Source organism: Maylandia zebra, linkage group LG17, assembly GCF_041146795.1.
Source record: "Maylandia zebra isolate NMK-2024a linkage group LG17, Mzebra_GT3a, whole genome shotgun sequence".
NCBI lineage: Eukaryota > Metazoa > Chordata > Actinopteri > Cichliformes > Cichlidae > Maylandia > Maylandia zebra.
In genome coordinates this window covers 27,322,300-27,346,398 of record NC_135183.1, presented here as the reverse complement: position 1 = coordinate 27,346,398, position 24,099 = coordinate 27,322,300, and the positions used below count along the sequence as shown (strand labels likewise).

General features: G+C 37.6%; 3 protein-coding genes and 1 long non-coding RNA gene across 6 annotated transcripts; 2 read left to right on the top strand and 2 right to left on the bottom strand.

Annotated features, from left to right (window-relative positions):
• The first annotated feature begins 200 nt into the window (after positions 1-200).
• Positions 201-1,975, top strand: lepb (leptin b). Of its 2 annotated transcripts, XM_076875909.1 has the most exons (3): positions 201-468; positions 630-780; positions 926-1,975. In XM_076875909.1, the coding sequence occupies exons 2-3, from the start codon at positions 631-633 to the stop codon at positions 1,235-1,237; spliced, it is 462 nt and encodes a 153-aa protein (XP_076732024.1). In that variant the 5' UTR covers positions 201-468; position 630; the 3' UTR covers positions 1,238-1,975. The 2 variants fall into 2 exon arrangements, with proteins under 2 accessions (XP_076732024.1, XP_012773812.2); XM_012918358.2 differs by having other exon boundaries at positions 201-780.
• Positions 1,976-3,196: 1,221 nt separating this feature from the next.
• On the top strand, positions 3,197-7,561 carry LOC112432988 (uncharacterized). Its single transcript, XR_013093794.1, has 3 exons — positions 3,197-3,401; positions 4,822-5,830; positions 6,506-7,561. It is a non-coding gene; the product is annotated as an uncharacterized LOC112432988 (long non-coding RNA).
• A 97-nt stretch (positions 7,562-7,658) lies between these two features.
• On the bottom strand, positions 7,659-12,547 carry LOC143413178 (uncharacterized). The gene is made up of 2 exons (XM_076875842.1): positions 12,322-12,547; positions 7,659-10,902 (listed from the first exon to the last, which is right to left on the bottom strand). Exons 1-2 carry the CDS (start codon positions 12,394-12,396, stop codon positions 9,172-9,174), a joined length of 1,806 nt encoding a protein of 601 aa, XP_076731957.1. The 5' UTR covers positions 12,397-12,547; the 3' UTR covers positions 7,659-9,171.
• Positions 12,548-14,771: 2,224 nt separating this feature from the next.
• LOC101487739 (transmembrane protein 53) lies at positions 14,772-19,655 on the bottom strand. Of its 2 annotated transcripts, XM_004548297.3 has the most exons (4): positions 19,464-19,655; positions 18,927-19,217; positions 16,868-17,499; positions 14,772-16,051 (listed from the first exon to the last, which is right to left on the bottom strand). In XM_004548297.3, the coding sequence occupies exons 2-4, from the start codon at positions 18,950-18,952 to the stop codon at positions 15,690-15,692; spliced, it is 1,020 nt and encodes a 339-aa protein (XP_004548354.2). In that variant the 5' UTR covers positions 18,953-19,217; positions 19,464-19,655; the 3' UTR covers positions 14,772-15,689. The 2 variants fall into 2 exon arrangements, with proteins under 2 accessions (XP_004548354.2, XP_004548356.2); XM_004548299.3 differs by lacking the exon at positions 19,464-19,655 and having other exon boundaries at positions 14,772-15,961; positions 18,927-19,400.
• Positions 19,656-24,099: the final 4,444 nt, after the last annotated feature.

Here is a 24,099-nt window from a genome sequence, read left to right as displayed (position 1 = left end):
GAAATATTAGAACAAGAGCTGATAGGATGACTCACTTATACTAAACAAGAAGAGTTCAAATAGCACTACATACACATTTTCTTTTAAACAGCTGTACTGCATGCACTCTGCACTGTGTCAGTCTGCCTACACATTTTCCAGTAACTCAAAGTTAAGATTAAAGTGTTACATTAACAACTGGCTTATACTAACATTGTTAATGATCATCTTAGGGGGGAAAAAAAATAAGAACATGTGTGTCTGAGTCAGAGTGATCTGTTTTCTTATTGATATTTAATGGGAATTTCCTTTTTAATCAGTGCATGTTAAGAAGTTGACCTACAAGTGTCAGGCTTACGTTTAAGATGTATCGTGGGGGGGATAGAGGAGGAGAACAGACCGAGGCAAGACTGAAGTGCAGGGCAGACTATTTAAATGTTGGAAACCTGCAAAGAAGCCAGTTAGAGGAGCACATTTCAAGAAATCCAGGTAAGAGATTAGATTTTTTTTTCCCCACAGTAAATGCAAAAAATATCCAGAGGAAGACGTTATTAAGGTTATACTTTTTTTTTTTGCATGTTTTTATTATGTCTTTGTTTATATGGCTTTTTTCTTTTTGTCTATTTAATGAATTCGTTTTTCCTTTTTAGGATGCGTAACATTCTGGCCCTTCTCTGCGTCTTTCTTATGGCAGCTCATCAGAGCACTAGTCTTCTCACAAAGGGAGAATCCATCAGAAACACCATACACAACATTGTAAACATTGCTCAGATAACCCTTGTCCACATTAAGAAACTAAAGGTACCAATATATTGATTATTTTTATGTTAATGCGATTTGCTGTTTATTTTCATTGCGTATACTGTTTTCTGCCTAAATTTTCTCATTGAGGAATGTTTTTTTTCATTATTAAACTAAGCTTATGTATTATTTTTTTTATTCTTAGTTGCTGGCTTCACCGATAGGTGTTCCCCCTCCTTCCATTGTAGGACTAAGTAATATAAGCCATGAGCTTGGAGTTTTGGATATTGAACTGCAGCAGCACCCTTTCCTCATCCAGATTCAGGCTGATGTCTCCAGCTTGGAAGGAAGGGTGCGCTCCCTCGCCTTCTCAATGGAGTGTCCCCTTAAGCCCAAACCAGCAGTACAGATGAATGAGAGTGTGTTCCCAGAAAGCCACCTTTACATGACAGTGACAAAGGTGCAGCACTACCTAGAGGAACTTCTTCTCAACAAGGGCAAACTCAAGCTCTGCTAACAAATTTAAGCTTGATGCATATATAGTAAGCCAGGACTTGACCCAGTGTAGGCAAAGGTTAATTTGTCTTTGTGATGCATATTTTCTATACATATAATTACTACGTGGACAACTGTCAGTCGTTAAAAGCATGCAATTAATTCCAATAATTCAGCGATTTGTAATATAATGAAAAAAACTATAAAGGGCATCTTTTATTTCATACAACAAATGTTTTATAGGGTTTTACAGATAGATTAAAATACTCATATATTTTTTAACAAAATACATTTTTTAATACTTTATGGCAAACTGTTTTACACACGTTTGACATGGTGTGTGTTTTGAGGGTCAGGATGGGAAAAATGAGACACTACATAGTACTTGGAGGTTGTGTGAATAAGCATGATTGTGGTCATTTCTGCCAGTAAATAAAACTAATGCAAAGAATTGCATGGTGCTATGAAACTATTGCCAGAGAAAGCATATAAGACCTTTTGATGACTGTGCAATCTTAACTGTTTTTTAGTGGATGCTTGTCTCAGTGGTCTATTGAGCAGAACCATTAGGTTGTGTTTAAAAATGAAATGTGTTATTTTTTTGTAATAAAGTTTGCAATAACAAATTCTGTCATGACTGATGCTCTTCTAAAATTTAAAAGATTTAAGTCATGCATTTAAGACTTTTTTCACTTGTGTTACTTTGATAAAAAATCTTTATTAAAATATTATGTATGACATAAAATACAGCTAAACTTAATGGTACAATGATACAGTTTTATAAAATAAAACAAGCCAATAGATATAATAAATTTAAATTTCATATATAATAATCTACAATAATGGCATTAATGTATATCATATGCTGGGAGCAGCATTTTAACCAGCATAAAGAATTAAGTTTGTTTTTTATTATAAAATGTAGTTTTCAGCTATCATGGCTTTATTTTATTTTATTTTATCACATCAAGCTGACTACTCAGATGATAATAATATATTTACAAAAAAACAACAACAACAACAATCCTTTGCTTAAACTTTAAAGAAAAAATTATTATTCTTATATAAGAATTTCTACTAAATTGAATTTAAAAAACAAAACAGATATCATTAGGCAATAATTAGTTCACAATTACCCATATTTCAATCTAATGATTCACTTTCTTCATGAGACACATTCCAATCTAAACACCAAACGGCACAAAAACAGAAACTAACTTACTCATTACTGATTACCCGTGAACTACAAAAGAGCAAGAAGACACTTTAATAACATGCAGCTGTTCAGCAATGAGGAACTACAGAGCAGCCTCTTAGTACGACTGTCTGAAGTGTGTGAGTTGAAGTCAGCAGGACTTCTTTTAGGCTTTTGAAGATTTTTTACTTCTCATCCAAAAGCCACTTTCGAAGAAACAAACAGAAAAACAAAATCTAACCCTCTAATTTTACGGCCATTAAACAACACTAAGCAGAGTATGCTACACGTTTTGAAAATGTTAAAAACTCTGTACCTTATAAGGGAAATGTAACACAAGTCACCACAAATCGATGATGAATAATCACAGCACGAGTGTATGTGTGTGTGAAACGCTAACATAAAAAAGTAAACGGAGTTGAAATTCAAGAACCTTGATAAGGTTTTACAAGGTAAATCAACAGTAAATTCTTACAGATCCACTCTTTTACATTCTAAGAATAAGAATAAGAAGACCTTTATTTATCCCGAGGGAAATTCTTTTGTCACGTACATGCTCAAAGCAGCAGGAGTACGGAAGAGGATTAGGGCCACTGGAAAAAAAAAAAAAGAATTCTGACTTTAATCTCAGAATTCTGACTTTAATCTCAGAATTCTGACTTTTTTCTCAGAATTCTGACTTTAATCTCAGAATTCTGACTTTTTTCTCAGAATTCTGACTTTATTCTCAGAATTCTGAGATTAAAGTCAGAATTCTGAGATTAAAGTCAGAATTCTGACTTTAATCTCAGAATTCTGACTTTTTTCTCAGAATTCTGACTTTAATCTCAGAATTTTGAGGTGGGCACCTGCAGGCTTCCAGCTTCGGTGACAGCGATGTGTCCAGTTTGGCAGGTGGAGAACTAATTCACTAAATATGGTGGATATAAGTGACTTTTTGCGTGGCCGAGGGGTCCCCGAAGATGCTATTTTATTAATGGAAGAGCAGAAGGTGAGTAACAAAAAAGAGAAATAGTTTGGTGTCTCCTATTTTTACAGGAAAACAGTTACGGTTAGCTGTTAGCATGCTTGTTAGCTTATAATGTTATATAGGAATGAACGTGTTTCACGATGTTACAGTATACTAGGTGAATTGACGTTTTAACTGTTGTTGATCGCAGGATCATCCCAGATGGGTTCGTTGCATTTTATTTTATTGTTCTACTATTTCAGAGTTTTTCAAGGCAGTTAAGCGGAGCTGTGTTACAGATGCTAGCCGCCTGCCAATATCACTGATATATTTGATGTGTACAAGTAAGTTACACTTAGTACAGCGGAGGAGAGAAGCTGTAATGAATGTTTATGCGGATATTTCACTCAGAAAAATGGGTGGCGTTCATACACAGCCACCGACACAGCCCCGGTTGTTGTTCTGACGGTGGCCGACTGACGATCCCCTCACAACATGTTAGCTAACACAAACTAATGTAGTGCATGTAACTGTGTATACGTTAGTGGTACAGTGTCGGAAGAAATGAGCAAACTGTTTATAATGTCAGAATGACATCATCTTTCTCCTATATATAAAAGTGCTGGCTGAGGAGCGCTGCCGGGTTGAACTTTGACCTCGGAGTGACGTGACGTTTGTTCGCACAACCAATAGAAGTGCAGAAAGTCGCAAATCAGGCATATTGTTCGCATAAACACAAAAATAAATAACGAAATAATCCCGATATTGTGCCAAAGACTGATTTACAATGTTACTTTGTGTTCTATGTGTAATACCTTTGCTTAAATGACTAAATGGACTGTGTATTTATGACTCTGCGTTATAGTCTTACATACATAAGTAACATTCATATGTACAGATAAAAATGTACAGAGCTATGTACACAAGCGTGTACACAAAAGTCTACTGCTGATCGAGCTGCTCAGTGGTCGTACAGTCTCATGCAGAGAGCGTGGAGGTGTTGTCCATGGTGGATGTTAGCTTAGACAACATCCTCTCCTCCCCAGTCTGCTCAGTGGACTTTAGCAGACCGCTAAAGCTGGCCCTCCCGACCAGTTTGTTAAGTTTCCCCCTGTCCCTCTCTGCCATTCCACCACTCCAGCAGACCACAACATAAAAGACAGCAGACGCCACCACAGTGTCGTAGAACATCCTTAGAAGACGTACTACCTACATCATAACCAATCAAGTCCCGCTTTTTTTTAAATACAGAAGAGGATTTATTATTTACTGAAAGGCTATGCCTTAGTTTGCTTCTTTCATTATTGTGTTTTGCCCTGCATAAAATAGATAGCTTTTCTGATAACTACAGTCAATACTCTCCTACTGGCATTAGCGGTGACCTAAGAGGCTTAACTTTAATATTGCTTTGCAGCGTAAATGTTGCAGAAAATGACTGTCTTTTCTTTCTTCCTGTGTGCAGATTGACTGTGACGTCATAGCGCTGATGGATGACGCAACTTTGGCAAACTACATTCCCTCGTACGGAGACCGAATTGCCGTCTTCAATTTCTGCAAAAGCAAGCAACCACTGTCAAAAAGAAAACTAGGACTTCTGCAAAAAGTTCACCTCTCAAAGTGAGAGAAACAGTGGCTGACATGTCAGATTTGGATGACTTAATAAGACTGTATTTCAGACTTTCTTTCAGTAACAAAGAAATACTTTCAATTTTAGCACATAGTCATCAGACAATTATAAGTGTTCGAACTCTAAAGAGAATTTGTAAAAGACTTGGGCTTTTTAGAAGGAAGAATCAATCAAACTTGGAGGAGTGCTAGCCTTTGTCCAACAAGAGATCATGACAAATGGACAGATGCAAGGTTATCGTTGGCTACATCTACGTGCAATTCAACATGGATTTGTGGTGTCACAAGATACTGTAAGATGCATAATCAAATTGCTTGACCCTCAAGGTGTGGAACTGAGACGAGCTCGACGGTTGAGAAGACGACAGTACAGCTGCAGAGGGCCAAATGCTCTCTGGCACATGGATGGCTATGACAAGTTGAAACCATATGGTATTGCTATCAGTGGCTGCATAGATGGTTTTAGCCGCTATGTTTTATGGATGGAGGCTTATACTACAGACAGTGACCCTAAATTGATTGCAAGTTATTTTCTGAAAACAGTTTCATGCATCAGCGGATGTCCAGAAAGGTTACGTGCTGACCGAGGTACCGAAAATGGTTGTGTCGAACAAATGCAGATGTTTTTACGGAGAAACCACACAGACAGTTTTGCAGGTGAGAAAAGTTTCCTTTACGGAAGAAGTACGGCCAACCAACGTATAGAAGGATGGTGGGCTACCCTACGCAAACAGAGTGCACAATTTTGGATGAACTTATTTCAAACTTTTCAGGATGATGGCCACTTCACAGGGGATTTTTTGGACAAAAGTCTTATCCAATTCTGCTTTCTCAATCTTATTCAGGTAAAAGCATGTGCTCATGCTATGTAATGTCTTAGCTGCATAAATAGAAAATATAAATATGGTTAGAACATTTTTTTTCTTTAAATTAAATATGAATTTTATTTCCATTTTAATATGTCTTGATGCATGCTCAATCAGCCAGGTAAGGAATGTTTTTTGACAGAACATTTCTCACACTGAAAACGCTACATCCAGATGAACAGAATCAACTTTTTGGGATTCCATTTTAATACTTTGATGGAATTGTATTCATGTTATCAGTGGAAGTAACTGCACCTTTCTCAGCACAGGTGCATGGAGCATTTTTTTTTATTTATTGCCACATGGTTTAAATTACTATGGAGTCTGTTACCTAGTGGTCCTTTGGGCACGGTTTCAGAAAGCAATCCTATCATTTGGTTAATTCTCTATTGAAAATTTATTGTAGAATCATTGCACACTGAGTATAAAGTGTTGGGCTATCTATTCAACAGCAGAATCATGCAGCACCATTCTGTGTCCATGTGCTGTTTAGTGAAAGTGCTCTTTTGTTGTTGCTGCTTGGTTTTACATTAATTAGAGGTCAGTTTCTATGTCTGTTGATTAATGAGTTAATAAGCCTCAACTTTGGCTAAATCTACTGGTACATGGTCTGTTTCATATACCGGTACTTATATTGTGTTGTTTTTCATGTAGGATGAACTTGATGAAGTTGTGAACACATGGAACTCGCACAAAATCCGGCCAAGTGGTAGTGCAGCATCGGGTCGACCAGTAGTAATGTACTCATTTCCAGAGCTGCACAGTGCTGAGGATAGACTGAAGCCTATTTCTATGGAGGATATCACTTTGTGTATGGAAGAGTGTAGCCCAAAAGGTCAACACCCCTGTGATGAAACAGTCTTTGAACTGTGTTGTCTGCTTATGGTAGAAAATGAATGGGATGCCCCAGGAGATCCACTTGGTGCTGCGGATCTGTACATTAGGTTAAGAGAAGAAATACTGCAAAGTATTTAAGGAACTTCAGTGTGTAAATGTACAAATAAATACAAAATATTTCTCTTTATCTTGATAACGTGATTTGATAGTAGGTGCCATGTCTTACAGGTACCTTTTATGCAGGTATTTCTGCACTGCATTAAATGAAAAATGTTTTTCTACATTCACACTACCATTAAACAGAAATGTTTATATATTACTTGAAAAAGCTGAATATTGTGATATTATCAATCAGTTATGAAACACATGTCAATCCTTTTAAAAGGCCATACATTAAACTGCATTTACAAATGTTATATTTTTGATTGAATCATAAGTGGTGTAAACCTGCCTACCAGTAAATTGCAATATAAATTTCTGTGTTTTGTTGCCAGACATGTGCATAGTATATAAAATATAAACTGACCAGCTCCCTGCTCATTGTTTTCTGTATCAACCTTTACTCTTAATATTCATGGCTGGAAACCCAGGCACCAGCATATGATATGCTAAGTGCATATCATATGTGGTTATCTGTGGTATGTTTCAGCAAACCATAGTAGCATTAACAATTCTAGGTCTTGACAACAGCATGTTTCTATAAACGTATCATTGTTAATATTTAAAGTCGTTATGCCTTTTGGGGAGCTTTTAGTGCAATTATATTAAAGCAAAGCTATAATAATCATTTACCCATATGAAGATCCATCACTTAATTATTAATGTATTTCACTTCTGTTAGTTGTAAGATATTTTAGCTGGTTTTTCATGTAAAATGACCACAAATCATTGCTATACTGATTCAGTGTTAGCTGTTGTATACAAGGCTCCTTCATGATATGAATCCTAAAATTATAAGAAACATACCAAAAATATTTTGACTTTTATTTGTAGTATCCCAGCAACAATGCAACAAAACAGTTCCTGCAAGTGGAACCAAGTTATTGTCCCATTAAGTGCAACATGTTTTACATTTATATTTGTGTATCTTTATGAAATATTTGAAATTAAAAATAAATGGTATTCTTCCATGTTACTGAGCTCATGTGTGGCAGTCTCTTGAATTCTGGCATGTTCAAATAGATATGGAGTTTGATGAACATATTCAAAACAACAATACAAATGTACTGTGTACAGTAACATTTTATTGGAAAAAGTTTACAAGAAACCTGTTCTTTCCAATGCCAATAACATGGCTAAAACTCATAACCGTATAAGCTGCCCTGTAACAAGAATGACTCAACTTTTAAAACAAACTTATAGATCTCATATAGTCTTGTTATGCATCAGTATACATCAGTGACTTACTGTAAAGACCATGAACACTGGCTATTGTGGTATCACATATTCCTTCAGTGTCATCTATGGTATAGAAATAAAAACAAGTGTGAATGACTGAGAACATACATGCATACAAATAAAAATGCATAATTTCTGGCAGTAACAAGACATTTTTTCAGGTGTTAAGATTAATACTATATCTGAGAACATGACAGTTTGGCATTACAAAAGGATGCCTGAATAATCACAGTACTTGACCACTGCACTGAAGTGTACAGTGTTTATTTATGATCTCAGTAATCAATAACCATCTTCAAAACAGACTGAATCCTTTAAGCAGCTTGAATCAATTTGATGGATGAATAACAGGTATGCTTAGAAACAATATGACATTAAGAAAATACTGGAATTTAAAAAAATATTTTCACCAACTTTATATGGAACCTTTGTAATCAACAACAAATGCCAAACTTTGATACCTTAACCTACCTTAACTAAAAATTGCATATACTGTAAAGCAAAATGTTTTCAGACATGACAAATGCTAAAGTATAAAATTGTACTTATTCCTTTTACAATACAGTGTTGCATAACAGCATTACTTTTACGTTATAACTATGTTCAGTTTTAGCCCTGACCTAATAAGAAAATACCATCTGAATGAATTAGTCTTTCTACTAATTACTTACAAAAGTATTTGACTGTGCTGAGCTCTCACACCACACATGGTGCATTAAAGAACGTTTAAGAGCAGTTTAATTATAGTTTATAGATCTTAAGTAATCTTTCTTCATGCTTTTGCTGAAGGTTTCTGTCTTACAGCTGGAAAGCTTGGATTTGGTGAAGACAGCTCTGGATATGGTAGTAAACAGTGTACCTGTTCCTTTTGTTTTGTGACTGTATTATGTAAAACTCAAAATGATAAAAGAAAATGAAATATTAGCCAAAACTAGACTTCTAACAGAGATGAGAAACTTCTCTCTAATTAAAAAAAGTATACTGTATAAGTTCAAAATACATAAAAATACATATTCCTAACATCTCTTTACAGTTATGCTCTAGTGTGCATGAGCAGTTCAAATGTAGCGCATTGCTGTGAGAGTCTAAACAATGTCCATCACCCAGACATTACTTTCAAGAACTGCATTAAATTCAGAACGAAAATCTGGGAAGTTTTCATAGCTGTTAGCTAGCTGCAGAACATTCCCACACGTGCGTCCGACTGGTCTTCTTGTAAACTCTGTCATATCTTGAAATTCCACATAAATACTGTTTGTTACTATAAGGTCAGATCCGGTGCAGAAACGCATAAATTTCTGAAGTTTAATGTTATCCAGCTCTCTGATGAATCTTTTGAGATGATTTTTCACTTCTTTTTGTTGTGGAGTCAAATCCACAGCAAATTTCAGCAGCTGGCACACTTTTTTTGAAGTTGGTTGCAGTTCAGAGAATAACTTGGTCAGTCCCTCCGGACTGAGGGAGATATGGGGGTCGATGATCTCCCGCCAGCAGTCAATAACAAACATTGGTTTTTGGACAAGCTCTTTGTGTGCTATTTCATCAAGGATTGTAGGAAGAGTCTCAGCAGTGATTCTTTTTCTACAGCCATAACTGTCAAGAATTTCCACAAGATCATCCAAGTCAACTGCAGAGAAATCTTTTACTGCTTCCATCAAAACATCACATTCTTGGCTGCTGACAAACTGTAGAAAGTGTGCTTTAAGATCACTGTAAACACCACTGAAAAGCACTTGTTCCATAAAAGGGATTGCAAGTTTATTTGGAAAATACTGACATTCTTGGTAACCTTTCAGGAGTATTCGCCCAACTGCCTTCCATTTTTCAGCAGGAAAATCATGGCGAATGAATGGCACTTTAATGGTTGCACCTAGGGTGCATCGCTCATAAAATTCATGCCAGAAGCATGTGAGTACATCTCTTAGTATTCCTGATCCAGTGCCTGGTTCTTCTGTGTTGTCTGGAAGTAAAGCAGTAATCATGTCATGTAAAGTGTCAGTATGACGTATGGTGATTGTTATTATGTTCTCTGAATTAGGTGGACTGAGGGGTACAAGAAAACCCTCATAGACTAATGTGTCTTCTGTATCTTCTTCAGCATCAAAAATTGGACCAAAAGTAATTTCTGGATCATCTAAAATTTCTGAACCAGCGATGACTTCATCAAAATTACCCCTGACTTCCCCCACTTGCAATGGATTAATATCACTGCCACTGCTTTCTGAGACAAACACCACTTCAGATGTCTCGCTGGCATCTTCTTCAGGATCTTTTGGTTTTGTTGCAATGTAGAAGCGTAACATTGTCAGTCTCGCTGCCTCATACATATTGCCAATAGACTGGCAGGTATCATCAGTAAGGTGGTTCTGTTTAAAGTCCCAAACCTCAAACTCAAAATCTGTTTCACATCCCTTAGGAGATATGCCATTAGGAAAAAAAAGTTTCTTTCCTTCCTGAAGAATATCTTTTAATCCAGCATCAGTGGCCATTTGAATTTTTCTAGTGCCACCTCCCTGCTTCGCTCTCACCTGTTTGGCTATTTTTCCATCACAATGTATCCATCCTATCTCAACATTGCGTGTTGCTTTTTGCTTCTTTGTCTGTCTTATTCCTGCATCTGTATGTGAAGTGTTCTCCTTTGGACTTTCTTTTCTGGTTTTCATTTTCTCACGAAGTTTTTGCAGAAGTCCTAGTTTTCTTTTTGACAGTGGTTGCTTGCTTTTGCAGAAATTGAAGACGGCAATTCGGTCTCCGTACGAGGGAATGTAGTTTGCCAAAGTTGCGTCATCCATCAGCGCTATGACGTCACAGTCAATCTGCACACAGGAAGAAAGAAAAGACAGTCATTTTCTGCAACATTTACGCTGCAAAGCAATATTACAGTTAAGCCTCTTAGGCCTCGTTAATGCCAGTAGGAGAGTATTGACTGTAGTTATCAGAAAAGCTATCTATTTTATGCAGGGCGAAACACAATAATGAAAGAAGCAAACTAAGGCATAGCCTTTCAGTAAATAATAAATCCTCTTCTGTATTTAAAAAAAAGCGGGACTTGATTGGTTATGATGTAGGTAGTACGTCTTCTAAGGATGTTCTACGACACTGTGGTGGCGTCTGCTGTCTTTTATGTTGTGGTCTGCTGGAGTGGTGGAATGGCAGAGAGGGACAGGGGGAAACTTAACAAACTGGTCGGGAGGGCCAGCTTTAGCGGTCTGCTAAAGTCCACTGAGCAGACTGGGGAGGAGAGGATGTTGTCTAAGCTAACATCCACCATGGACAACACCTCCACGCTCTCTGCATGAGACTGTACGACCACTGAGCAGCTCGATCAGCAGTAGACTTTTGTGTACACGCTTGTGTACATAGCTCTGTACATTTTTATCTGTACATATGAATGTTACTTATGTATGTAAGACTATAACGCAGAGTCATAAATACACAGTCCATTTAGTCATTTAAGCAAAGGTATTACACATAGAACACAAAGTAACATTGTAAATCAGTCTTTGGCACAATATCGGGATTATTTCGTTATTTATTTTTGTGTTTATGCGAACAATATGCCTGATTTGCGACTTTCTGCACTTCTATTGGTTGTGCGAACAAACGTCACGTCACTCCGAGGTCAAAGTTCAACCCGGCAGCGCTCCTCAGCCAGCACTTTTATATATAGGAGAAAGATGATGTCATTCTGACATTATAAACAGTTTGCTCATTTCTTCCGACACTGTACCACTAACGTATACACAGTTACATGCACTACATTAGTTTGTGTTAGCTAACATGTTGTGAGGGGATCGTCAGTCGGCCACCGTCAGAACAACAACCGGGGCTGTGTCGGTGGCTGTGTATGAACGCCACCCATTTTTCTGAGTGAAATATCCGCATAAACATTCATTACAGCTTCTCTCCTCCGCTGTACTAAGTGTAACTTACTTGTACACATCAAATATATCAGTGATATTGGCAGGCGGCTAGCATCTGTAACACAGCTCCGCTTAACTGCCTTGAAAAACTCTGAAATAGTAGAACAATAAAATAAAATGCAACGAACCCATCTGGGATGATCCTGCGATCAACAACAGTTAAAACGTCAATTCACCTAGTATACTGTAACATCGTGAAACACGTTCATTCCTATATAACATTATAAGCTAACAAGCATGCTAACAGCTAACCGTAACTGTTTTCCTGTAAAAATAGGAGACACCAAACTATTTCTCTTTTTTGTTACTCACCTTCTGCTCTTCCATTAATAAAATAGCATCTTCGGGGACCCCTCGGCCACGCAAAAAGTCACTTATATCCACCATATTTAGTGAATTAGTTCTCCACCTGCCAAACTGGACACATCGCTGTCACCGAAGCTGGAAGCCTGCAGGTGCCCACCTCAAAATTCTGAGATTAAAGTCAGAATTCTGAGAAAAAAGTCAGAATTCTGAGATTAAAGTCAGAATTCTGAGAAAAAAGTCAGAATTCTGAGAATAAAGTCAGAATTCTGAGAAAAAAGTCAGAATTCTGACTTTATTCTCAGAATTCTGAGATTAAAGTCAGAATTCTGAGAAAAAAGTCAGAATTCTGAGAATAAAGTCAGAATTCTGAGATTAAAGTCAGAATTCTTTTTTTTTTTTTTCCTGTGGCCCTAATCCTCTTCCGTACAGGAGAGACAGAGGAACAGATGAATAAGATATACAATATATACAATAAGAATAGTAGTATACAGTAATATACAGTAGGGAGTCAGTTCTTCATACTACTCAGACATGCAATAAAAAATTACTACATACCTAAAGGGACTAAACACACAAGAGGTGGTGCTTGTAAGCACTTTATGGTAAGTCTGCTTTTTGTGTATTCCAGCTGAGTTCCATGAGATTCCAAAGAAAGTCTAACGATAACACTATAGGATTAAGTTTTTTTTTAAATATAGACTTATTGGTGTTCCTTGCCTTTACAGTTATCTACACTTGGCCTTCCTCTGAAAGACGAATGACTGCCAGAAATATCTGTGTGATATGGAGTTGTTTGAGAGCAGTTTGAAAGCATGTTTATTCTATTAACTTATTTATTAAATTTCCATTGATTACTTAGTAAAATTCTCTTTTTTGAATCATACATTAGCCCGTGCTAACAGAGCGTTTAATTGTTATTTCCTGGCGTGAGAGAAGCTTCTGTAATTAGAGAGGAAATGCAGGGTTATTTTTGTGTTAGATAACAGTGGCAGGGAGGAAACAGTGGGTTACTACTAACAGCTGTACTGAAAAGACGTATATACTTCTGTGGACCTGTTTTTTAGTGCTTAGAATTATTAGGCATTCTTAACATTACATTGAAGTTTCTTAGTTATCTGGTCTAATGTGCCTTTGCTACACAACAATGGCAACAACTGTAAGCTGTTAAGATCATACTACAATAAGAGTGAATAACAGTATGGCTTTTTATCACAGAACATCTGGGATGATGTAGAACATAGTTTTATGAACAATGCCAGGAAATAATCAATAATCAAGCACTTCTGGTTCACTTCTTGTGAGAGTGGTCCTAATATATATGAACAACTCTGAGTAACTGCAGTACATATCATTCCTCAAATGTAACTCACACAGAAGTGGATGAAGAGACCTCAAAACACCATCATAAGCTCCTTTTCACACAGAGAGGGTTGCAGACTGAAATTTTTAAAAAGAAATTCAACTAAAAATATTAAAGTTTTCAAAATGTTTATCTTTGTGTTTTCCTAAAATAAACAGCAAGGGTTGAAAACAGACATACGGACTTCAAAGATGGTTGGAAAGAAGTTAAATGACATAGGTTTTATGGAGTTTATGTTTTACTTACCAAGAGTGATTGTGCTTTCATAACATGAGTTCATGTGAATGTTTGAATTACACTGAAAATAAAACAGAAAAGACTAGAAAACAGGTCTAATTCTAAGCAAACGTTATTGTAAGTCCAAATTGCTAAAAATAGATTAAAAGATATGGTTGGAATAAACATGTGTAGATAAGCTAAACTAGCTAAGATGATATGCTTGGGGTATGAAAAATATTTTTGCTTTAGCACATATATTTTCAGCATTTCTTTAGTATTAGATTTAACTTTGCTACCCTCCTTTAGTTAAAGACTAACAGTAAGTCTTTGGTTGCACTTATACACACATTATAAACCCATTTATATATTGTATTTTTTTCAACTTGGAATAAATTTCCCACTAACTTCCAGGTCCACCCATTCACATTCAAAGAAAACTATCCTTTTTCCACATTATGAAGTACCCGATTTCATCATTAAAAGGAAAAATTTGGAAAAGAAATATCAGATAGACTAAATATCATCATAATAATAATAAAATAAACAAATATATATGTGTATAAAAGTAATTAAAATGACTTAAATGATAAACCAGTTACAAGACTTCCAAGTAATTATTTTTTTGGCCTTTTTTAAGTTTATTAGATGGACACAGTATAGACAACAGGGAGGTGGGGGCAGAGAGAGAGGAGAAGGCATGCGGCAAAGGGCCGCGGGTGCTACTCAAACCCAGGCCGGCCGTTCTCAGCCGTATGGCATGTGGTCGCTCGCTCAACGCACTGAGCTAAACCAGCGCTGACTTTCAAGAAGTTCTTAGTAGAAGTGAGACCATGTTGGCAATTTTTTATATGGAAAAAACTCACAAGTAAAAGTCCTGTTCCAAGCAGCGCAATTGAAATATTTTATTTCACTCAATGTGCAGCAACCACATCTCTGGTAAGAGTACCAACAGTTTATCAAAGCTTTTGAATTGTTTAAAGTGCAAAATAATCCATAACATAAGCACACAGGTAAATAACATCAGTTTTTTTAAAATAACTTAAAATACAACTTTACTTAACAGCAAGCAACAAAAATTCAAACAATGAATATGCAAAAGAGTGTTACGGCCCTGGGCCTTGGAGGAAGTGAGACTGCCCTTTTGTTTATGCAAATCTAAGTGTGCCAGGACTCGTGGATGACTGGCTGCTGGGAGTCCTGTGCCAGCCTTCTTTTATGCAGATCAAAGTGTGCCAGACTGCGTGGACGATTGGCTGCCTGGAGATCCAATGACACTCCAAGACCAACTGACTGGCTGATTGTCTGCACCTGGGAGTATAAAAACGCTGAAGATTCACACTGAGGGGAACTGCTGTGCTGACGTGAACATGCAGTGTCCTCCTCGTCTGCCTAGCATTTGAACTCCGTTTGTAAACTCTGAGATACAGCTGACCTTAGTTTTGTTAGAGTCTTGTGTTTGCTGGCTCAGCTTAGTTAACCCTTAGTTTTTATTCTTGCCTGTTCTTTTCTTTGTGTATTAATTATTTGCCCGGTGGTCTGTTGAACAGCCCCGTCGGTTTTTAGTTTAACGTTTGCAATAAAACCCCTTATTTACTCTGACTTCGTGAGTGGGCTTGTGTATGTTTCTCCCCACCTGTCGCCTAGCAGAGGGGGTCGTAACAAAGAGAGAAAAAATACTTCTCATTTTAATTAATAACAAAGCTAAAGGAAAAAAAATCAAAGTGCATTCTTTTTTAAATCATAAAACTTATTTTGTTTTTTAATATTTGGTGGTGGTGTATTTTTACCTCCCCTCTTAGATTGTTTTTTTACAGGAGTAAATGGGCAGCGAGTTCAAAAAGTGTTGCAGGGTGGAGAGGTAATCATCTGGGTGGCAGCGCAAGTGGGCCGCATGTATCGACTTCTTCCACTTTCTGCTGTGCACGTCCACTCCTCTCTGTCTCCAGACGTCAATCAGCTTTTCCATCACTGCAGTGTTGCACATTGCATCGTTTTCACTGAAGAAGAAGAGAGCGGGAGCGGTAACTGGGCTGTTGTGGAACACTTGGATGCTGGTCTCATAGAAGTCTGCCGTGTGGGTTTTGAAAAGCCAGAAGTAAAGCATGGCAGTGTTTTTGACAAAGCTCTCAAAACGTGGCACCAGAGTTCTACCAATGCCTGAATAAAAAATGTAAAAAAAAAAAAACAAATTTAAAAAAAAAACACAAGAGAGTAAATAGTTTAGAGTTTTAAAGCTTTACTCTTATGTAGGCCGTGTATCAAAAATAACCTAGACCTATATAGCTAAGTCCTAAAATGGCCAGCTGTAGGGCAAAATCAAATATTATTACCTCCTTTTTAGTGCTTTTGTTGTGTTGATGATCCAATCCAATACCTGACAAGTAATGTCATGGCTTACCCTGTAGTCAAACACACCAACAAGTCTGTGCTCCAGTTCTTCTGATTGCAATTCTAGCCTTTTTCTTTGTAACCTAACGTAACTCTAATTACCAGGTGCTTTGCGTCCATGTTGTCAGAAGTTTACATGCATCATGGGCATGAATTTGATGGAAATTTTGCACTTCTAACAGACTTTTGATTTCTTCAAAATGTTCTTTTTCCTCTTTGGAATCTTTAAGGACTTCAAAAAACAAAAGAAAAGAATTGGGTGCACATGTTTGAATTTATTTTAATTTAAATAAATGAGGTTTTAGATGGTAGTACAGTAACTACACAGTGTGAATGCCAGTTAATTTTTTTTAGAAAACTAGACAGAACTAGCGGCTTAGATAGAACCTGATAAAAATCCCAAATGTTAAATGGATAAACTGCTTGCAGACACAGCCCTAAAGCCAATTAAAACAAGCAGCTAGAGAGAACTCCTGACAAACTGGAGCAGTGGGTCGATCGGCTAATAAATTATGTAAAGATCTGACACACGTATCCAACACAAAAGTGAACTGCAACCGAATATACTAGATCACTCTCACTCACCTATCGCCATGTGGTCCAGTGTGCCGACCACTAAGCTGTCATAGATGTGTCCCATCATCCTCTGTGCCAGGCCTCCATGTTTTTTTGGTTCTTGGACAATGTGGGTGAGGATTTGAGTGAAAGTGTAGCCACCGATGGAAGAAGCATGAACCAGCATCACCCTCCCTGCGAAGGGAGGGTTCTCCAGAATTTTCAGAACCTCCAATCCATACTCAAGCCCCCATCGAGGCCACAGGAAATGCATCACACTGCTCTGAACCAGGAGGACATCCATGCCACGGTCCAGATAAAGGTCCCGGTACTTAGCCATTCCCCCTGGTTGGGCTCCAAGCCAGGAGAAGAAAACCAGAAGTGGACGAGAAGTGGACGAAGAATATGATTGTTTTTGGTAGGAGACAGATGTGTTTGACGGTGAATCTGAGAGGAGTGTAGAGGAGGCTTCTGCAGATGGTGAAACAGGGAACGTGGGGCAAAGAGCTGCAGAATCTTGAAAATTTTTGGCAAGACATTCTGTTTCGCAACCTGTACCAGTGAGTGGAGTGTAATAATAGGTTATGCCATTGCAGATCGTTTTGGCTATTAAATGTCGTCTGTTAACTTTATCCGACTTGGTTGCATCAGTCCTTATGAGGCTGAAAAAGAGGCCAGATTGAAACATGAATACTTTCCACAGTTCACCAGAGAAACATCACAGAACAACAGACTATAACATTCACTTGGCTAAGGATTTGCAAACATATCCTCAGAGGACCCAGAGAACTCAAAGACTGATTATTGTCATTATCTGTTGTGACTGTCACCACAAACAGTAATTCATGGAGAATTCTTTGAGGTTAAATTAACTTTAATTCCCATCGTAGGACTGAAATTATGGACAAACAAAATGACTATAATAAAGTCATCAGTATGGTTTTAAAGGAAGGAAGTTTATTTATTGTGCCAGATGGCCATTTGTTTAACTTCAATGTAAAATCATTTTACCTTATTTAATGCCATCATTTCCATTTTAATGACATTATTTTTACATAGCCTGTGAGTGCAGTGGTTCACATGATCAATTTTCCATGCATTAGACTCAACAGACTGTTTATTTACATGCGTTTTTAAAAGACTTAATTTATATTGGAAACATGTTTACTGTGTTAAGTTTTATTTCTAGATGATGATGTTGAAGCCATGTAATCATCATTAGTGGACTACATGCAACTGAGATGCATAGCAGGCCAAGGTTTTTGCATGTCAGTGTGCACTTCCTATTTGAGTCTGGCCCATTTTATGTGTAAAATTATGTCGTTTTAAAGGAAATAATACAAGAAATCAAATAACTAATTGGAGGTTGTTCGCTACTATGGATGACGGAAAGGAAAAGTCAGCTGTAAACCATCTTCTTGCCTCACCTGAATGAGTGTAACTTTACCAGGTTGTTAATTTGACCTACACAGAAAACACCTGATTAAAGTGACACATTCACCCCTTCATTTCATCGATGGATCCATTTCCGTGATCACAAAAACTTCACGCATGGCATTTAGCTATATATTTGGCTTTATTGTGTCACCTCCTTGTAATTGTACTTTTTTAACACCTTAGACTTTTATAAACCGTAGTTTAAGTCAATTTTGCACCATCTTTCTTGGCTCTTTACTGGTGGTGCTCTATAGCGACACGCTGGCAAAACGAATGCGTGACCTTGGTTGTTAATATTTTTTACTGCGTTCTTGACGCACACCTAAAGCTCCACGCCGATCCACTGATTACCGTATTGTTTGAACATGTGATTAACAGACTTTAGGAAAATGATCCACACATAGCATTACAGCTTGCTTTATACCTCTGCTGCTTTTACCAACGCGTGCACTGAGTGAAGTGAATCCTGGGGGATAATTTCAGAGCATTACTGGGTCACGCGAGGACACGTCACATCTTTTGTCTACCTTTGTTTCAGTGGATATTCGTGCAAAGAGCAGTAAGCAGGGCATGCACAAGTAATGCCAAAACAACATGATGTATCTGTCTACATATATATAGATAAACACATATGTATATATTTATATTTTACCCTGTGGAGAACAGCAGGTTTCCCATTCTGAGAGACTTAGGTGTGTCCGTCTCCTCCTGGTATTCTGAAAAAAATTACTTCTGAGAGTCGTTTAGATCTGCTAAGGCGTTATAACGTAGCAACGGATAACCCCGGATGTTTGACTGACAGTCAAGAGTCCGCCTCTCTTCCACCGGCTCTTGCCGCCCCTTTAACTCCCGCAGTCCTCCGTGAGCGGTTTCTTGTCCGCTTGCTGCAGTACGTCTGCTCGGTCCCATCAAACGAGCGGAAACAAAGCGCATAAAAGATCGCCTAACGGATAAGACACAATGTGAAAGCAACAACTATTAGTGATGAATAATATAAGACGAGGTGTTCAATAAAAATTCTTGTTTGACCCTTTAACATCGGAACACGAAGGTATTTATAGCGTCAAGGGCTCAGTGCACCTGGATCCCGTGGCGATAACGCATGCCCTGGTCACACTGACCAGCTAAATAGGTCATGTGGCTAAATAGGGAAGCACAGAAATCCACAAGGTTATTTGTTCTGACATACCAACCAGTTAACTCCAAAACGTCTGATGGGCCACGAGATGGAGCCAGAGAGCCACATAGATTTCAGAGAAACAACTTTGTGCTGATGCAGTGGGTGGCACTGACACGGCAAAAAGGTTGTATTATAGTATATTAAATATTCCCGGTAGCTTCATGTTGTGCACAGTTAGTTGTATGTGTGTGTCATGGTGTTAGTTTCCTGTTCGGGATTTCCCTGTTTAATTTTGCAATTCTTAGTCCATTTACACTCTTGCCAGTTTTGCTTCCTGTATTTGTTGTTCTTTCCCCCTTTTCTGATCGTTTGTCCTCAATACCTGTCACCTGAGTTTAGTCTCCCTCACCTGTTCCCTATCAGCTGATTGCTCACTTGGGAATAAATGTACTCCCAGTTTTAATTTGTTTACTGTGGAAAGTCCCCTCCCGTGTGTTAATTTGTGTTTGAGTGTGAACTCTGGACTATGTCAGGGACTTTAGCTTTTGCCTGCTCATCATTTTGATTGTTTGCTACATTATATGATTCCCCATGTATAACCTTTGCCTGCTTTTTGTTTTTGTTTTTTTAATTATAATTATTTCGACGTTAAACTTTAACTCTGTTCTCTGTGTGCCCTGCATTTCCATCCTCTTCCTCCATGTCTCTCAGAATAACCTGCTATATATGTTTATTATGTGTTGTCGTCTTTGCCTTTCTTTACGACAAATTGTTCTTACAGCAAAATCTAATTTTGTAGAGTTATTTTAGACAGTGGGGAATTCCAGAATCTAGAAAGCTATGCCAGCAACATGTTGATGTAATTCATCCTTTAAGAAGCTTCCAGATTAAAATTGTTACATCCTGCACAGTAAGACAGTATTAAATATGTTTTATCTACACAAAATATAACAGATATACCAAACTCAGGCATAAATACCTGAATTCAAAATTATGTAGAGTTCAAGAATCTGAGTCTATGTTCTTAACTTTAAGTTTACATTTGAGATCGTCTCAATGGGGATTCCAGAGAAAGTGAGCCATGGCTGTCCTCTGACAGTGCTTTATATGTAGGTAATTTTAAAATGTCACATGTATGATAAAATATTTCCAATCTGTTAGGCAGCAGAGTGAGTTTTAGGTAATTTCCTACAGTTATTACCCCATTAACACACACACACACACACACACACACACACACACACACACACCGCTACAACACCTTAAAATTTTCCAGGATATCTGCTTATGTTTGAAACCCTGGTTTGGGTGTGTTTACTTGTGGATTACTCCAATATTCCGATCATTATTGTCCCTTTGAGCTAACTGGCTATGAATGGCATGTAACAAACAATGTGAGAAAATGTTGCCTTAACATAACTGTAACATTTTTGTTCACTTTTACAGACTGCTCTCTTGTTTTTGGCAAACAAGTAAGCAAACAGTTGTCTGCTTATACAGAAGGCAAACATGGAGCAACATTAGTTTCATTTTGCTAAATATATGCCTGTGATCAGAAGCTAGTCCCTAATTTTCCCAATAGACTCTTTATTCCTGCAGCACGTGGTTTCATTAGAGTTTGTTTGTTGAAACGAAAGCTGCCTGCTGTAACTGGAGTTGAAACCAAAACAGTGAAGCTGTAGGCCCCAAAGGTCAATGAGCTGAAATATATATTTAAATTCCAGTATATAAGAAAGAAATTACCTTCAGGAGTCGTCAGGAACAACAGATTGGACTTATAATTCTCTACTCAATTAACTGCACTGACTTCAAATGACTCGCACTCAATAGTTAATATAAAAATATTGATTAATGCAGTTTTAATTTCTGCTCTGTTTGTGAAAACTTGTGTGCAGCAGAAAAAGGCTGCATTGCTTTTCCTGCCTCAGCACGATCACTTTCAGGCTCAGTCAGGCAGAAAAATGTTTGAGTCCCACAAAAACATAACCCTCACCCCCCAGGCCATGTGTCTGTGGTATTCTCATCACTAGCTGGCCTCCATCTACCCTACACCTCTCATTCCCATCTAATGACATCCTCTTAGGACACCCCCCCCTCCCCAAAACTCTCCCTACACATAAAAAGAGGTTTGCAAGGACCACCCCCTATTGCAGCCATACAGATTCCTGGCCTTCCCTTTCTGAATTGTTTCACCATGGGCTCTATTGTCCGAGCAAAGACAGAAAGTTGGGAGGAAGAAAGAGAGTGAAGAGAGGGGAAAATGTGCCCTCTCTATTCTTTGGGTTGGAGGCGTCCACCCACATCAGGGTGTGGAAATTCCGTTTCAGCTTCCTGCTTTCTCTCCAAGCCCTTTCCTTTTAGTCCCCTCACTCAGTCATCGCTGTCATGGGTTGTTTTTGGCTTTGTGGAACGTCCAGATTTTAATGCAAAGCGTTATCTGAGGATAACCCAGGAGCACTTTTACTCGTAGTAGGTATGAACATGTGGCAACATCATTCAAAGCTAAACAATCACAATAGAAAAACAACGCAGAGTTAAGCAAACTGAATACTTATAGGGAAATCTGTATTTTTCACACACGCACACACACACACGCGCTGCAGGTAATGAGTCAATGAGTAATAAGAGTGAAACAAACATTAAAGTTATGGTCAACAGAACCAATGAGCTGAAAGATGCTAAAATTTTCTATAGGCCTGAGGGGACTGGTGTAATGATCATATTTGTTGCTACTTTTGTGGTGCAAGTTGTGTTACTTAATCCATGATTAATTATGCCAAGAAAGCCGTGTTAAACAATATGAACCTTTATTTCCCATTCCTTAATTTCCATCAGTCTCACTCTCCCACCCAGGCCTTTCCAGCTTTCAAGATTCTTGAAGACTGTGATTTGCATTCACGCCATGCCCAAAGGATGTTATGGTTACTGTTACGATGTAAGACACCTGTCCTTATTAACCAATTACATACCAAGAACCAAGGACATTTGATGGGATCAGTCTTCCTCACTGGTATGGAAACCATGTGAAATCTCCAACCATACAGTCACTGATTACAGATACCCAGCAAACACTGAGTACAGCAAAAAAAAAAAATTATCCCTTTAAAGGTTTTTGCTTGTGTGTGTGTGTGTTTTCTTTTTTAAATCTGTAGACTATATTGTTAATTTATCTGCTGAAAAACTATAAAGTCAAAACATTAACAGGAAATCTTCCAAATACTTGATACTACCTAATACCTAGTGTGAGGCAGTTGCTAATGATAGTGAGTTACATGAAGCTAAACTTGACCCCTATCAGCAGCCGTTACCTTTGAAAAGTAATCTCTCACTTTCCCCTCCTGTCCTGTCTTTCAGCCATTGTACGTTTGCCTAGCAGGCATACTGTGAGACAAGCTGCACCGAAACAGTTTGTGTTTGCTTATACTTTATATTACTTCACCACTTTAAAAACATACTCTGTTTATCTTCAGACAGGTTGTTAAGTGTTTGCTAACATTTGCTTTGTTGCAGTGCCTTCAAGTGTCCATAAAATCAGTTGTCATTAAATGTAAATTGAATTCTGGAATGGGTGCAACTGCATATGAATTCCAAAAGATTAAAAGTTGTGAACAGATGGCGCATGGAGCTATATGGCTCCAGGAGGAAAAGTAGTCTGGTTGATAATGACACTAAAATGGGAGAATTAAAAGTTCTGGAAACAGCCTGAATACAAACTGTATATAAAGAACTATGATAACAGCGACTACTGTTTTCAAGTATACAGTAAGCATCTTTGGTTGCTTCCATCTTGCACTTTTGAAACCAGATGGTGCATGAAAGAGTAGACCTGATTAGCTAATGCTAACACAAGCTAGATAGCTTAGCTAGCTGTCGCGTTAGTAGGGATTCAAGTTTTGGCTGGTAAAAATGAAACATACCCTGCTTAATGGGAAAACTGTAACCATGCAGAGAGCAAGCAAGGCTGAATCTGACTGACAAATCAGTAACACATAGCCTGCATTATTATCTATTTTACTTGTTACAAACTAAACATTTATCAACCCTTTAAGACCTACCATAGAACCAAGTCCGCCAGAGCTTATATTATATTTTTACATGTTGTTGTACCATTTTTGGGAGCATTTCAAGTTGATATACATCAATACAACCATTATAGTCCAAATTCTAATAATATGTATGCATTAAGTGCATAATAATTACATAAATTGCAAAAAAGTGCAATAAACTACAAAACAATTGAAAATAGTTTTTGTTTTTTTAAACATATATTTCTAGTTAGAGGAATTTAAGAGGCTTAACCCTCAAAACTGTAAATACAAAAAAGTTGCACAAAATAGTTTCCCACCACAGGAAATTTATTTTAAGTGTCTTCATAGTTTTATTTTTGAAATACACCAATTTTTATATACTGCAGGAAAAACGAAAAATAAATATTATAATGCAAATTTGCAAAGAAAACAGCATATGCATCAAAATAAACTATTTCCAGCAGTGCAATATGAGTCCTAAGCATCCCAGAAACGACACAGAAAGTCATAAAGTCAAACATAACTTAAAAACTCAAAAGGCCATCAGGGCTCAAAAGGCCCTGATGGTTAAAAAACTACATTTCCGCAAATTGACGTCACTTCCGGTTTCGGGCAGGTCATGGCGGACATGCGATAGTTCGTGCTGATGGACATAGGAAGTGTTACAAACAGCTGCT

Bases quoted from the DNA above. Each gene is read 5' to 3' on its own strand.
- lepb (XM_012918358.2), top strand. From the start codon at position 556: ATGTTTTTATTATGTCTTTGTTTATATGGCTTTTTTCTTTTTGTCTAT. The intron at 781-925 runs GTACCAATATAT...TTTTATTCTTAG, and splicing joins TCCACATTAAGAAACTAAAG to TTGCTGGCTTCACCGATAGG.
- LOC143413178 (XM_076875842.1), bottom strand. From the start codon at position 12,396: ATGGTGGATATAAGTGACTTTTTGCGTGGCCGAGGGGTCCCCGAAGAT. The intron at 10,903-12,321 runs GTGAGTAACAAA...TCCTGTGTGCAG, and splicing joins TATTAATGGAAGAGCAGAAG to ATTGACTGTGACGTCATAGC.
- LOC101487739 (XM_004548297.3), bottom strand. From the start codon at position 18,952: ATGGGAAACCTGCTGTTCTCCACAGG. The intron at 17,500-18,926 runs GTAAAATATAAA...CCTCTTTTTCAG, and splicing joins AACCTGCTGTTCTCCACAGG to CCTCATAAGGACTGATGCAA. The intron at 16,052-16,867 runs GTGAGTGAGAGT...TTTTTTATTCAG, and splicing joins ACTGGACCACATGGCGATAG to GCATTGGTAGAACTCTGGTG.